Genomic DNA, 15,709 nt, shown 5'->3' on the forward strand with positions numbered 1-15,709 from the left:
CATCCCCTCCAGAAGCCTGAGGTCGGTGATTGAGTTGTGATTGAGTTCCTTACTAGTGAAATGATCTTCACAACCCTACCCGGCCAAACAAATTCCTTTTTAATTTTCAATAAACAGCTAAAAAACGAAAACAAATATTTTCATTGAGCACAGAGCTTTGTTCGGTTATGGGTAGGCTTAGGCTAGGAGGCACCTTCTGGCCTTATATATATATATCTGCATCTCATATTGACGCTAAAGGGTTTCATGTGCGTTGGATGTAGACGAAATGTCAAAATCGTCAGTATATGATTCCTTAAGATGAGACCGGGATGTATAATCACTAGGCTGTCAGTCAAATGTGTTATTAACTGCGTTAACGCAAACCTATTTTAACAACATCAATTTTTTTATCGCGTGATAAACGGTCTTTTTGGCCTAGCAAACTTTGTAGTTTTCTTTCACATGCTTTTGCAACAGGACGCGGCATGCACGGCACTATGAAACCAATTCGTTTCAATGGCTTGCGCCACGCGAGGACGTTTTGTTGCTTCGTCGACCAAAGCACAAGTGGATCTAGCTAGACCGTAAACAAAACAACAGGCACGCCGCACACACTCGTTTGGGCTTGTGAGCCGGCCAAATAGTTGATTAACGTTACGTTTTGAGTGGATGACGAGCGCTAGACACCGAAATGGATGCCAATGAGATTTCTGAATGGAAAGTTTACTATTAAAAATTTGCCAAATGGTTCCATTGACAAGACCAACGTGATCCGTGTGTTTTGTCGTTGTGAACTGAGCTATCATCATCGCAGCACGTCCAGTATGAAATACCGCTTAATGAATTCTCCGCCCCTTCGTCAATATCAGGACCTCGTCAGTATTTCTTTCACCCTTTTATTGATGGACAGTGTTACATTGTGTGAGAGATTATTTGCTCCAAGTGAGAATAGTGAGAATAGCTCCAGTATATGCCAATTTTGTTTTCAATAAAAAACATTTGCACAAAGCAAGCCGATCCACTTTACCATGTTGATAAGTGCATTAAAATGAGAAAAAAGAAATGGGACAAAAAGAAATCAAGAGACATTTAGAATAGATAAAAATTTGCGATTAATCGCGAGTTAACTATGGCATTAATGCGATTAATCGCAATTAAATATTTTAATCGTTTGACAGCACTAATAATGTATAAAAGCATCTGCGAAATGAATAAATTCACACAACTCACCCGTACATCTACTGGTTCATCTGCAGACAAAATATCGGAGCCCAGAGATGGGAGCATGAAACTGGCAGAGCTGTTCTTCTGAATGTTAAAGGGCTGTTTCTGAAGACCATCTGGTGATATTCTGAAAGATCACAGCAGAATGAATTGTCTTATGGCTTAGGCTGCAAATTATGTTAATATTTGTGCTTTTGTACAATTCGTTTGCATTATTCTCTTACCTGTTGACATATAAACCAAAAACTGAAGTGCTCAGTATGGTGGGCTGCTGGTTAACCTTTTTCCCAGCCAACAAGGCACTCTGAACATTGTCCACAGTGTTTAGTAAATGACTGGAGATCTCACTCTGTAACAGAGGGGAATGAAACAGTGTCAAGAATGATGGTTTTAAATTAGCACGGGAAGCATGGCTCGGGTGTCGTGTAGTACCTGTTCAGAAGTATTGGAGAAAACTTTGAGGATGTTACTAACAGCGTCAATTATTGGTGTGGACGCTTGCAGTATATGTTCAGAGGACTCCTCACCAGAAAGCGTCAAATAGACCAGGGACTTACTGAGGTTTGTCAGCAGAGAGCTTGCCTGTAACTGTAGCCAGTTTGGAAAGTTAGGAAAGAGGTGTATTACTACCATCTACATTCATCCAGACTGTTTCAAAGTACCTGCGCAGTGCCGGTCAGTTCACGACCTTGTGTGGTAAGGCCTGCAACCACATTAGCACTCATCTGCACCTCTGCTGGATTCTTTGGGGGAATGGAGCTTGTGGCGACACTCAAACTCAGCAACATCTCTTGTCTCAGCTTTGGTCAGAAGATGCATACTGGATTTGGTTATTCAGAATTACAACATATTCAATTCACATTTATTCGTATAGCGCTTTTCACAATACACATCATTTCAAAGCAGCTTTAAAGAAAATGCACGAGTCCACATTACAATTTAGAGTGATCTGTTATCAATCTGTTATCATGTCAATTGGCACTAAGGGGCCTAAAGTGATGGATGATGGATCCATGTTCTCATTCTGTTTACGCCAAATTCCGACTCTACCATCTGAATGTCTCAACAGAAATCCAGACTCATCAGACCAGGCAACATTTTTCCAGTCTTCAACTGTCCAATTTTAATGAGCTCTTGCAAATTGTAGCCTCTTTTTCCTATTTGTAGTGGAGATGAGTGGTACCCGGTGGGGTCTTCTGCTGTTGTAGCCCATCCGCCTCAAGGTTGTGCGTGTTGTGGCTTCACAACGGTTGTAACGAGTGGTTATTTCAGTCAAAGTTGCTCTTCTATCAGCTTGAATCAGTCGGCCCATTCTCCTCTGAAGGCATTTTCGCCCACAGGACTGCCGCATACTGGATGTTTTTCCCTTTTCACACCATTCTTTGTAAACCCTAGAAATGGTTGAGTGTGAAAATCTGTCTGGCACTAACAACCATGCCACGCTCAAAATTGCTGAAATCACCTTTCTTTCCCATTCTGACATTCAGTTTGGAGTTCAGGAGATTGTCTTGACCAGGACCACACCCCTAAATGCATTGAAGCAACCGCCATGTGATTGGTTGATAAGATATTTGCATTAATGAGAATGATTAACTAACTGTACGTTATGTACATTTCTGAAATGCACTTTCTGTAAAGCTGCTTTGAAACAATATGTATTGTGAAAATTTGAAATTTTTACAAATACAAAATCGCAGCAAAAAAATATTAATTTAAACAATGTAATAATTAAAGGCAGAGGGGTAAAATAAACATTGGGGATATAGATATCACTGAATGTGCATATTCCCTACAGACTACCTCTTTTTTGAGACCGTCATGCTGTTCGTCAAGTAATCCATCATTCAGTCTGTCGGACACCGACTGGAACATTTGTGCTACCGCTGGCCCAGTGAGTCGACCTTGTTTCTGCAGCTGAGACACCTGACTGGAAACCAGTGTCTGAAGATCTTCAACTGTGTGCTTGGTACTGGTGTCCTTTACCTGGAATATCATACACAACAATTTCATTCCCACAATTCTGTCTTGGCTGTCACTCTTTTCATTTTATCTGTCTGACTAATTCTTACGTTATGGTCACATGGTCCCCATAGCCTAGTACTGCAATTTGATAGACACAATAAATCATTATAGGCTTTATACTACATCCATTGATAGATTACACTCAATGTGGCTGATGATACAAACATGACAAAGGAATGAACTAAATACTCTTTAATTAAAACTTCCAAAACACGAAACTGGAGAATAACATGGAGAAACACAACCTCGTAACATAAACAATACAGGACAAGGGACGGACTGAAACCGAGAGCTGAAATACATCGGGCAAGCAAAGGAGCTAAGGATCTGATTAATAAGGGTCAAGTGAGATCCAGGAAGAAAAATAGCAACTGAACACAATGAAAACTACTGTAAGATAAGACAACCCCCTGACACAATGTAATGCAAAACAAAATATAAACATTAATTTTATTTTATTTTTAATTTGTTGCAAATTTGCATGTTCACATTCATCACTATCACATATTAATACATTGTAAAACCTGATGAGTTAGTACAACTCAAACCGTTTGAGGAAACCGATTGCCTTAAATCATTTAAGTTTATTAACTCAAACAATTTAAGCATAAAAAAATATTTGATTTGTTTCCAAGTAACTCAATAACTTATTGTTAAGATAACTTTGGTAAATAAAGTTAATAATACTAATTAGTTACTATAACTTAAATCTAAACCCGAATAAGTTGGCAGAACTGAAAAATCACTATTAATAGTATAAACTTAGTTAGCTTTAAAACCTAATCTGCTGACGTAGTACATGCTAACATATTAGAAACAGTATGTTATAAGCACTTACAAGCACAGAAGCACTTATAATGTAAAGGGCGTAATAATATAAAGGGATAATTTGCTCTTAAATCAAGCTAAATGCACCACTTGTCACCATGATGGTAATTTTCTAAAGCAACATTAACAGAAATTCTTCTAAATTAGCATAACAAAACATTAATCACTACTAAATCTCACACTTAACATTAATCTTACACAAAAATACATTATAATGCACTTAATTTTAGCATTTACACTCTTTCGAGTGCCATCGGCAAAGCATGCTGGGAAATAGATATCCCAGCCGTTTCAGTTAAACTTAAGTTCGTCTAAATTAAAATAAATAATTTCATAAAACTCAAAACAATGAAACAGTTCAGTTTACTTAAAATTCATCAGTTCTGTGAACTTGAAAGAAAAAGAAAGTGCTAAATACTCATAAAAATTAATTTGACTGAACTAATTCGTTGAATTTATAAGTTTGTCCTACTCAAACCAATTAATTATTTTGACCGTTAGGGTTTATAAATAAAAAAAAAAGAATTTTTTAAAGAAAAATAATTGGTTGACCTAAATATTGCATTTATTGAATTTATTGGTTTACAATGTCATCGTTTACTTTTTATTTTTATGATCAATGATTATTATTCATTACTGATTTTTTTCTTTCTTGAGACAAAATAGGCTAAATAGTACTAAATGTACAATTTCTGCCACAGAAAATGTTTTGAAAGGAATTTCAGTTTTTAATTTGTATACTAGAATTTACTCAGACATATAATCATATTATCAAGCATAAATACGTATATAGATTGCAAACTTACTGTGTGTGACAGGGTTGAATTAGGGTCAAGATTAGTAATGATAAAAACTAAAACAAGCCATACATTTATGTTATATTATCTGAATATTCATCCTCTGTGCTGGTCCCTCACTGTGTAGTCGTTACAGACATTTTGGGCCAAAAGTGGAAAAATATAATTTCTTGAAATTTGGCAGTGATTTATTACATGTTTGAGGGACTACTGGCAGAGTTATAGGAGAATGAGCCATCTGTTTAATTCATTTAGCTGAATTGTAAGTGTTATTTTTATTAAACAAATAAGCTCAACTACAAACCCAAGCGGTTACGGCAGTGTCAGCAGTAACACCGGCTGCGTTCCTAACAGTGATGTCCACTTCCAGACTGTAGTTGTTATGTACATTCCCTAGAGGGAGGTAAAGCGACTCCACCGTGGGCTCGGCGCCACAGTAAAAATAATGACCTGCAAAATAGGTCGAAGTACAAGGAGTTAACTTCTATATGCATGGGCTGATTTCACTTTTATCAGGAAGAGCAAAATTTAGAATAAAAATCACGTTCCTCACCACGGGCAGTTTTGAAGCAGAACACGCAGGGCCTGGCTTTGCAGAAAGACGGATCCACAGAGCAGCTGATCTTAAAGGGAGAGAGAACATCACCCACGAGAGGGCTAATGATGCAGGAGGGGGGCGTTACAGGCCTCAGGGGTTCGTCCGTAGTTTGAGAAGATGAAGTCGGCAAAGGCGAAAGGTCTTCTGATGAGGCCTCAGATGCACCAACAATGGGAACGGTGTATCTAGCAGATCCAGATAAGCTGTCCTTAATAGCTAAGAGAAAACACAGATTTGCCATTAATCAATCGGCCTCTCAAATTTCATTAATATTAGTCACGCAAATAATATGGTAACACTTTATTTTACAGTGTCCTTGTTACAAATGCATACTAATAACAGTAAATTCTGCACAATTACATGCAACGAACACTAAATCAAACCCTAATCCTAACCATGTTGATACTCAGTACTTAAATGTATAAAAAGGACACCTTAAAATAAATGTGACCAATGTCATTGTTACAGTGTAATTACACAAATAAGTACTGAGTACTGTTCATTAACAGAATGTATGTTTTAGGGTTAGGGTTTGGTTTAGGATTAGTTACATAAATTACAATTGCACTTTATTTTACAGTATGTGCATTTACGTGTACTTAGAGTTTTCTTACCTGGTAAAATAAAGTACAGTGATGTGAATAAATTAGGACACCCATGCTAAAGTTGCCTAGAGGAATAAAAAATCATCTTTTGGAAATCGATCTTAATGCCTTAATTAGAAAAATAAGGAAAAATCCAACCTTTAATGACACCATGAATGAATAATGTTCTTCCTATGCACCCTGTATTTTTAAAGAAGAACATTTATTTATTTATGAGACATTATTCATTATACAAAGAAAATTGGTGTCCTTAAAGGTTGGATTTTTCCTCATTTTTCTAATTAAGGCATTAAGATCAATATCCAAAAGATGATTTTTTTATTCCTCTTTTTAGGCAACTTTAGCATGGGTGTCCTAACTTATTCACATCACTGTAACTACATGGGGTAAGTTTAGAGGTAATTCAGGGTTAGTACCTATAGTTTTAACCCAGTTATTGCAATTACTACAATACATACTTAATATGCACATGGGGAACAGGACTGTAAAATAAAGTGCTTCCGTTTTTAATATATTTACATGTATAACAGGGACACTGAAAAATATAAAGTGTTTCCTAAGTCGGTGGTCCCAAAACGCCACAGTTAAAAGTATGAATATCTCTGCATTCAATAATAATACCATATATATATATATATATATATATATATATATATGTATATATATTTGCAGCACAAATAATCTTTACAAGCAAGCAAAGCAAAAATGGTACAATGACTCATAAAAGGAACTCTTTCTGGTTGAAAAAAATTTGTGAAACATGTACTTTGATGAAGTAAAACTGTGTGAACTTGAGGAGAACTGACTTCACACATCCACTAAAATCACTATAACAGCGTTTATGTAGAAGTAACCAAAAATGGCATGTGCAGGTGCTACTTGTTTTGATATATAGGTTGCCTATCTGTGCATTGAAATTCATACATTTTTATGTGTGATTTCAGTCTTTTTGGGGCCACTTTAATGGTGCAATGGGTGCAATTTACAAGTAGAGCATCTCTTACCATAAACCACCACTGTGATATCGCGCTTAGCTTTTCGAAGTACGTCACTGTCTATGGTATAGGAGCTGCTGCTGCCCTCGGCCTGCTGTATCAGTGGCCTTTTCACCGCCTCCGAGTAACAGCGTCTTTGCAAACTCTGGAAGAAAGTCTTTGTATTTGAATACACCATCCAAGCACACAGTGTGTCATGTTTAAAATGTGGGTCACTTATGAAAAAGAAGTGAGATTCATTGTACTGACTGATAGTGACACTACAAATACATTACAATTAGATATTTTAAATATATATACATTCAGATAATACACTCTAAAAATTCTGGGTTATTTAAACCCAAATTTGGATCAAATATTGATAAACCCAGTAAGTGGGTTAACATATTAAATGACATTTTTAAACCAAAGTTTGGGTTTCTCCATATTTTACCCAAAATTGGGTTAAAACAACCCATCATTTTTTAGAGTGTGTTAATGTTTGCCTATATTTTAATTATAATATTAATTAAATAATAAAAGGCCAAAATAGATACAGTATATGCTTTCATGACAATGTTTCTTAAAGGGATTGTTCACTTTGAAATTAATTTTTGGCGCCTCAAAGCGCCCGCGCCCTCAGATCACTTGGACGTGGCTGTGGTTACAAGATGTAAAAACGATATAAATCCTGTTCGTTTTCTCACACAAACCGCTCGTTTCGTGTCTTAGGCCATCAATGTGTACTTACATTAACGAGCCATTAAATCATGTTTAATTTGGACTTCTCTGTGCATGCTCTTTGAGGTGGTGACCATAGACCTCCATTATATGACTGACAGACAAGAACGGTTTGACCTAAAAATATCAAAATTGAAACTACTGCGGAAACAAAGACACCTACATCTTGGATGCCCTTGAGGTAAGATAAAACATAACAAAAATGTATTTCAACGCGAACTATCACTTTAACACTAAGCAGACTTTGTAATAATGTCAAACTTGAACTTTTTTAAATATATGTTTTTCATGCTTTAGTGAAGTACACTTATTTTAATGTGTTGGTAAAGTACTTGATTATAATTTTAACTGTAGTCTGTTAATTGATATTTCATTTAAAGCTAATATATTTATTTTAAATGCAACTTTATCATTAAAAATGTGCAAGTACATTTACACTTAAAAACAAATTTAAAAAGAAACAACATTAGTTTGCTTTAAATGCTTGTCAGTGTGTTCAGCATTATACTTTCATTATATTTCAACGAAATATAGAAGTCATTTTGTCACGTGGGTTGAAAAAGCACTCTAAAGTTCAGTTAACCGCATTTGTTATAAATTTAAAATAGAATACATTTTCTAATATTCTAATTGAGTGTCTGTTAAACACTACTTCAGTTCAGTTCTTTTAAAGTATATTACTTTAATTAATGGTTATATTAAAAGCATGCTAAAATGTCTTTTTTTCACAAGGGATTATTTGCAAAACTGGATTGGTTTTCAGATCACTGGTTTGATGTCATAACACAAAATAAAAACACTCACAATAACATTTGCTCTGCTCTCGAAGAACCAAACTATTTTCTGACATCCTTCACACTCCACGTGTAGCTTCACACTGTCGGCGACGTTCACTGGATCGCAGTTTGAACAGCTAAAGAGACAGTAGATCAAGTATAGTTTCAAAGTAGCATAAATGACAACAAATCCAATTTGATCAAATGTTCTTCTTACGTAAGAGTGAGCTTCATATTTTCCCTGGGAATCACAGTGATGCATCTGGTTCCAGTTTGCAAGTTACCATTTGACTTGCTATATACAGTATAGATTGAGAAACTGTATACTGGTGGAAGACAAGCTTCGGGAATCTCATAATCTCTAGCTCTCACTTCATCCGGACAGGGGCAAGAGTCACCTGCTGGACATAGAGACGGGAAAGAAAGTGTGAACGTGATTTCACCAAGTCCAACATGCTCTTTGTTGCAATCAACCAATCAGATTTGAGGGATGAGTTTGTCAAGTTTAGGCTTAAAACCAGGGTTAGATGCTTCTACATTGGTGATATTCACCATTTCCCTCGATTTTAGGGATAACCTAACCTATCTCACGACCAATTCGTACGAATTCGTACGAGTGATTAAAAAGTGGCTAATTCGTACGACCTCATTCGTACCAATTCGTACGATTTGTCTAAACACACGTGATGGTTAGGTTTTGGGGCGGGGTAAGGGGTAGTTCATTCGTACGAATTCATACGAATTGGCCAATTCGTAAAAATTAATTCGTACGAGTGAGGTCGTATGAATTGTTACGAATTAGCCACCTCGTAAAATTCGTACGAATTCCCGTGAGATCGGGTTGGGATAACTTATGAGCAGGGTTAGGTTTGGGACTACATTTTTTTGGGACAGGAATGTTGTTCCAGGTTAGGGTCAATAAAACGTATTGATCCAGGAATATGTTGCACTGCAAAATCACGGTGACCACGATAATATCGGTTGTCCTAACAACAGACGTGACAAAAAGCATCTTTCTCCACTGATACAGACTGATTGCAAGCAGTATTTCACAATAACATCCCAGATAGCAAACTGACATTGAATCAACATGGAATCATGACATCGAAACAATGTTGATCTGGCATTGTTTTGCTCATCAAATTAACGTTGAACCAACGTCAGACGCGCCATTATTCAAAACTAACGGAAAATCAACTTGAAATCAACGTTGTTTCAACGTTAGGAAAGCAAACCAATTGCAAACCAATTACCAATTTTCATTTAGCTTTGAAGAATGCCGCGTCTGACGTTGGTTCAACGTTAATTCGATGAGCAAAACAATGCCAGATCAACATTGTTTCGATGTCATGAGAGACGTCGTTTCCACGTTGATTCAATGTCAGTTTGCTGTTGGGATAGTCTGTACAAGTAACTGCTATTGAGATTTCTTCGGTTATTATAGACTTCCTTGGATCAAAACACAATATTTGTGGTTGAGTTATAGTGGTACTTACTGCATTTCCAGAGAGCGTTGTCATCTTTAAGTTCATCAACATATAGCTTGACGCTGGTAGTGCCGATGACCGGGATCTCTGGATCTACATTTATATGCAGATTAAAGGCTTTGGGATTTCGCACATGCTCCCCGATCTGTTGAAATTATAGAAGTGTAATGGATGTGCCGCCTTTTTACAGGACTGTTCTGGGTTCAGTAAAAGTAAAAAGACTGACAACATATAGGCCTATGGCATCCAGGAAAAAATATTTGAATACTATCAGTTTGGAAAAACAAACAAAAATGGGTAACATTTTAGTTTAGGGTCCAATTAATTAGTCACTTATGGATCATGACTGTATATTTATAAAGCACATATTAATGCCTTATTCTGCATGACCATATTCTACATCCCTAATCCTAAACTTAACAACTACCTTACTAACTATTAATCAGCCGTAATTAGGAGTTTATTGAGGCAAAAGTCGTTAAAAGTGAGAATTGAACCCTGAACTAAAGTGTGACACAATAATATATGTAAACAATAATGCATTTACAGTGGTGGAAGTCGTTGCACTGGAATAATGCTACACATCATTTCAAAATACAGCCAAATTATTTAAAATACAAGGTCTAACCAAAATAACGTAACACAGTCTCATCTTTTGACCATTCGTCAACATCCGCCTTTTTAGGGTACCCTTAAACGTCGGTTAGATGACGTCATACAACAAACGCATTACCTTTAACGTCGGTTAGGTGACGGGGTAGGTTTAGGTCTGGGGTAGAGTTAGGATTCGACGTCTTGGGATGTTATATGTCGTCTATGACAGTTATATGACGTCTGGATGAGACTGCGATTTAAAGCATGTTACCTTCTATTATGAAAATAAAAGCAATAAGGATATGGAATTTATTGTTAACCTTTTGTTAAATTTTTAAATTTTTAAATTTTTAACCTATTGTTAAATCTTATTAGCAAAATTTCACATACATAAACAAAAATTCCTTAATCTTCTATGTTAAATTTATTTTGTTATGACTTTGATTCCTACATTTCTTCAATAAGATTGTTAAAAAATGAAAAATCTGTGAAATATTTACAATGCTATGATACACTCTTCAATACCCCTGGTGTTTTGTAATACTCTTATTTGTTAAAATTGAATGTGAACTGCTCTATTATTTATTTATGTATTTATTTTTGTTTTGGTTGTTTATGTTCTGCTATTGTTTGTATGTTACCTTTCTGCAAAAAAAAACAAACAAAAAAAAAACACACAGACTTGCATGCATTTTCTATAGACCTTATGTAGCCCCACCCCTTTTCAGAGTTGCGCTCGTCATTTTAACTTCCGGTCTGTATCTCCACACAGCGATCTTGCATAGCATAGGTATGAATGAACTGCTCGTAAAACATTTCCCGGTCGACATTTGTTAAGACATCTACTTTAAAATGATTATGATAAACATTACAATGCTCACGATAACTTTTGTTAACTCTACAATAAGTAAATCCACTTCACGAGTTAATTACTCCTGGACAGCGATGCCACAAAAATATACAGAGCGACCGCAAAACCGGAAGTTCAAAGACAACATTCTTAAGATGACGGCGCCCACGTTTCTCTGGTGCATAAGGTCTATACATTACATTATTGTAAACATTAATGATGTTGAAATGATTCTGTGATAATCAACAACATGAGCTTAAGTATTGAATTCTTCTGTGAAGCGTATGTGTTTGACTCTGGATCACATACTGTGTCTCCATCCTGTTGGTTCATTGTTTCATTGTGACAATAAACGGTTGTGTTTCCACCGTCCATTTCCATGCTTGAGAAGGAATTCTCTGCTCTGACCACAACATTAAATGTGCCTAAATGATAGGATAGAGAAACAATCAGACTGAAGAACCTGCAAGCTATGTGATCAAAATACACACTACATGACCAAAAGTGTTTGATCATTTTTTTTCACTACAATGTATTTTTAAATGTACAGTATGTCCAAAGCCATTTTCATATTTTCAATGTGCACATGTGTCATCAATAAAATACAAAATTTGGTATTTTAATAACAATGTCTTAGTAAACCTAGTATGGGTTAGCAGAGGAAAGGCTTGTTTTGCCCTTCAGGTGGGCTTTTCTACAAGGGTGTGACGTCACGTGAAAATTATAAATGTTTTGAAATGAAACATACACTTTTGGCCATGCAAAGTAAATGTCAATCTAATGGAAGCACCTTGTATTGTGTTTGAGATGTGGAAAAGCTGTGGACCGCCATGCAGCATCTCATGCGTCTCAGAGAAGGAGTGATTGGCTCCGGACAGCATGAAATGCAGTTGCACCGGAGCTCCCCGAGCCAGAGTCGCATTGACATGGAGGACCCGCACCGGACACTGCTCGTGCTCGGGCTCCACGTCTGCTGTGAGGCCTTCCACTGGCTCCAGCAAGCACACATCCAGGACGGTGGAGACATCTTTCGGCGTCACCCCGTTGAGAGCCACGACAGTAAGCTGGTGGCAGCCCGGCCCGAGCTGCTGCTGTACCTCTGGAGACACAGGGATGTCATGGGGAATGATCCCTCTGATAGCGGATGTGGACACCAGCTCTGTGTCTCCATGCTGGATTTTGTAAGTAATATTTGTTCCTGGTGGAGGTAAACATTCATTTAGATTTTGTCCCGAAAAATGTGAATATCGTGCAAAAGTTCATTTCTTTCAGTAATTCAACTTAAAAGCTGAAACTAATAGACTTATTACAAGCAAAGTGAGATATTTCAAGCCTTTATTTGTGATAATTTGGATGATTATGGCTTACAGCTACGAAAACCTTTTCACAATATTCTAATTTTGAATTTGGGGTTTTCATAAGCTGTAAGCCATAATCATCAAAATTACGACAAATAAAGGCTTGAAATATCTCACTTTGCATGTTATGAGGCTATATAGCATATTAGTTTCACCTTTTCAGTTGAATTACTGAAATAAATTGACTTTTGCACGATATTCACATTTTTTGAGTTTCACCTGTAATATCCTTTGAATCACTATACATGTTTTTGTCATCTGGTGGTTGAAAATGAATAAGTAAATGGATAATAAGACTTAAAAATATTGCAAAAATTGCAAGAAGTAATGTAAGAATTGCACGATTCAAAATTCTGACTTTTTATAAAGTCAGAAATGCAAAATATACAGTAAACGTACAAAAATAAAGTCAGAATTGCGAGATATACACATACAAAAAAGTCAGAACTGCGAGATATAAACGTACAAAAATAAAGTCAGAACTGCGAGATATAAATGTACAAAAATAAAGTCAGAATTGCATGATATAAACATACAAAAATAAAGTCAGAATTGTGAGATAAAAACGTAGAAATATAAAGTCAAAACTGCAAGATATAAACGTACAAAAAAAGTCAGAACTGCGAGATATAAACGTAGAAATATAAAGTCAAAACTGCGAGATATAAACGTACAAAAAAAAAGTCAAAATTGCGAGATATAAACGTACAAATATAAAGTCAAAACTGCGAGATATAAACGTACAAAAAAAAGTCAAAATTGCGAGATATAAACGTACAAATATAAAGTAAAAACTGCAAGATATAAATGTACAAAAAAGTCAGAATTGCGAGATATAAACATAGAAATATAAAGTCAGAACTGCGAGATATAAATGTACAAAAAAGTCAGAATTGCGAAATATAAACGTAACATACAAAAATTAGGTCAGAATTGCGAGATATAAACGTACAAAACCAAAGTCAGAATTGCGAGATATAAACGTACAAAAATAAAGTCAGAACTGCGAGATATAAATGTACAAAAAAGTCAGAATTGCGAAATATAAACGTAACGTACAAAAATTAAGTCAGAATTGCGAGATATAAATGTACAAAAATAAAGTCAGAACTGCGAGATATAAATGTACAAAAATAAAGTCAGAATTGCATGATATAAACATACAAAAATAAAGTCAGAATTGTGAGATAAAAACGTAGAAATATAAAGTCAAAACTGCAAGATATAAACGTACAAAAAAAGTCAGAACTGCGAGATATAAACGTAGAAATATAAAGTCAAAACTGCGAGATATAAACGTACAAAAAAAAAGTCAAAATTGCGAGATATAAACGTACAAATATAAAGTCAAAACTGCGAGATATAAACGTACAAAAAAAAGTCAAAATTGCGAGATATAAACGTACAAATATAAAGTAAAAACTGCAAGATATAAATGTACAAAAAAGTCAGAATTGCGAGATATAAACATAGAAATATAAAGTCAGAACTGCGAGATATAAATGTACAAAAAAGTCAGAATTGCGAAATATAAACGTAACATACAAAAATTAGGTCAGAATTGCGAGATATAAACGTACAAAACCAAAGTCAGAATTGCGAGATATAAACGTACAAAAATAAAGTCAGAACTGCGAGATATAAATGTACAAAAAAGTCAGAATTGCGAAATATAAACGTAACATACAAAAATTAGGTCAGAATTGCGAGATATAAACGTACAAAACCAAAGTCAGAATTGCGAGATATAAACGTACAAAAATAAAGTCAGAACTGCGAGATATAAATGTACAAAAAAGTCAGAATTGCGAAATATAAACGTAACGTACAAAAATTAAGTCAGAATTGCGAGATATAAACGTACAAAACTAAAGTCAGAATTGGAAGATATAAATGTACAAAAATAGAGTCAGAACTGCGAGATATAAACGTAAAATAATGTCAGAATTGCGAGATTTAAACTTGAAATTGCAAGAAAAAAGTCAGATGTGTGAAATAAAAAGTCGCAATTAACTTTTTATTTTACTTTTATGCCACGGTGGAAACAAGCTTCCATAAAATTGTATTCCTTTTCATCAGAAAATAATTCAATAATAATAATAATACCAATATCGATCAAACATTTCTTTTTCACCTGCGCTTAACTCCACTTGGATTTTCAGAGGGTTATTATAAAGTGCTTTGCAGTTGGTATAGTCTGAGGATTGATTCATGCTATGGCACGTCATAGTCCCGAACTCTCCCAGTGGCTCCTGGATAGTGATGGTTTTGTGGGCCGTCACATGCCATTCACTGGTGCTGCACTCCACTCCCACGGTAAATACTCCGGCACGACTGAACTTATGCACCACGTTCTCCATCCTAAAGAGTTCACAGTCAAGCATTAGTCAGTCAAAGTTCCCTTGTGAAAAACAACTTTGCTATAGATAATATAATATTAATGAAATAAAAGACCTCTTAACTGCACTTAAAGGGATACTCCACCCAAAAATGAAAATTCCCTCAAGTTGTTGCTAACCTGTATGAGTTTCTTTCTTCTGCTGAAAACAAAGGAAGATATTTTGAAGAACGATTGGAAACAAACAGTTGTTTGGCAACATTGACTTCCAAAGTAGAAAGAAAAATACTATGGAAGTCAATGGTGCCAATCGTTCTTCAAAGAAACTCATACAGGTTTGCAACAACTTAAGGGCGAGTAAATGATGACAGAATTTTCATTTTAGGGTGGAGTATCCCAAAGAAAGTACATTTTCATGTACTTTTCATGTTTTTACTTTTGATGAAATACTTTTGATTTTCATGTTATTTTCGTAACACACTTAAGTACACTTTTTTCATTATATTTGTTGAAGTGTTGGAGATACTAAAGCACA

General features: G+C 35.5%; 1 protein-coding gene across 2 annotated transcripts in view; it reads right to left on the bottom strand.

The window, feature by feature from the left end:
* The window catches only part of pkd1l2a (polycystic kidney disease 1 like 2a), a 41,346-nt gene that overhangs the window by 13,743 nt on the left and 11,894 nt on the right, over nt 1-15,709 (bottom strand). The window contains exons 6-19 of one of the 2 annotated variants that reach the window (XM_039690743.2): nt 14,971-15,197; nt 12,269-12,676; nt 11,788-11,903; nt 10,044-10,179; nt 8,765-8,945; nt 8,588-8,684; nt 7,061-7,208; nt 5,407-5,667; nt 5,158-5,303; nt 3,007-3,189; nt 1,869-2,006; nt 1,639-1,794; nt 1,431-1,555; nt 1,213-1,333 (exon numbers count right to left, since the gene is read on the bottom strand). In XM_039690743.2, coding sequence (XP_039546677.2) covers nt 1,213-1,333; nt 1,431-1,555; nt 1,639-1,794; nt 1,869-2,006; nt 3,007-3,189; nt 5,158-5,303; nt 5,407-5,667; nt 7,061-7,208; nt 8,588-8,684; nt 8,765-8,945; nt 10,044-10,179; nt 11,788-11,903; nt 12,269-12,676; nt 14,971-15,197 — 2,443 coding nt within the window. Of the gene's footprint in view, nt 1-1,212; nt 1,334-1,430; nt 1,556-1,638; nt 1,795-1,868; nt 2,007-3,006; nt 3,190-5,157; nt 5,304-5,406; nt 5,668-7,060; nt 7,209-8,575; nt 8,685-8,764; nt 8,949-10,043; nt 10,180-11,787; nt 11,904-12,268; nt 12,677-14,970; nt 15,198-15,709 lie in introns of both variants that reach the window. The other variant, XM_089117722.1, reaches the window with a different exon arrangement.

This window comes from Pimephales promelas, chromosome 1 (genome assembly GCF_988280905.1).
Source record: "Pimephales promelas chromosome 1, fPimPro1.hap1.1, whole genome shotgun sequence".
Lineage (NCBI taxonomy): Eukaryota > Metazoa > Chordata > Actinopteri > Cypriniformes > Leuciscidae > Pimephales > Pimephales promelas.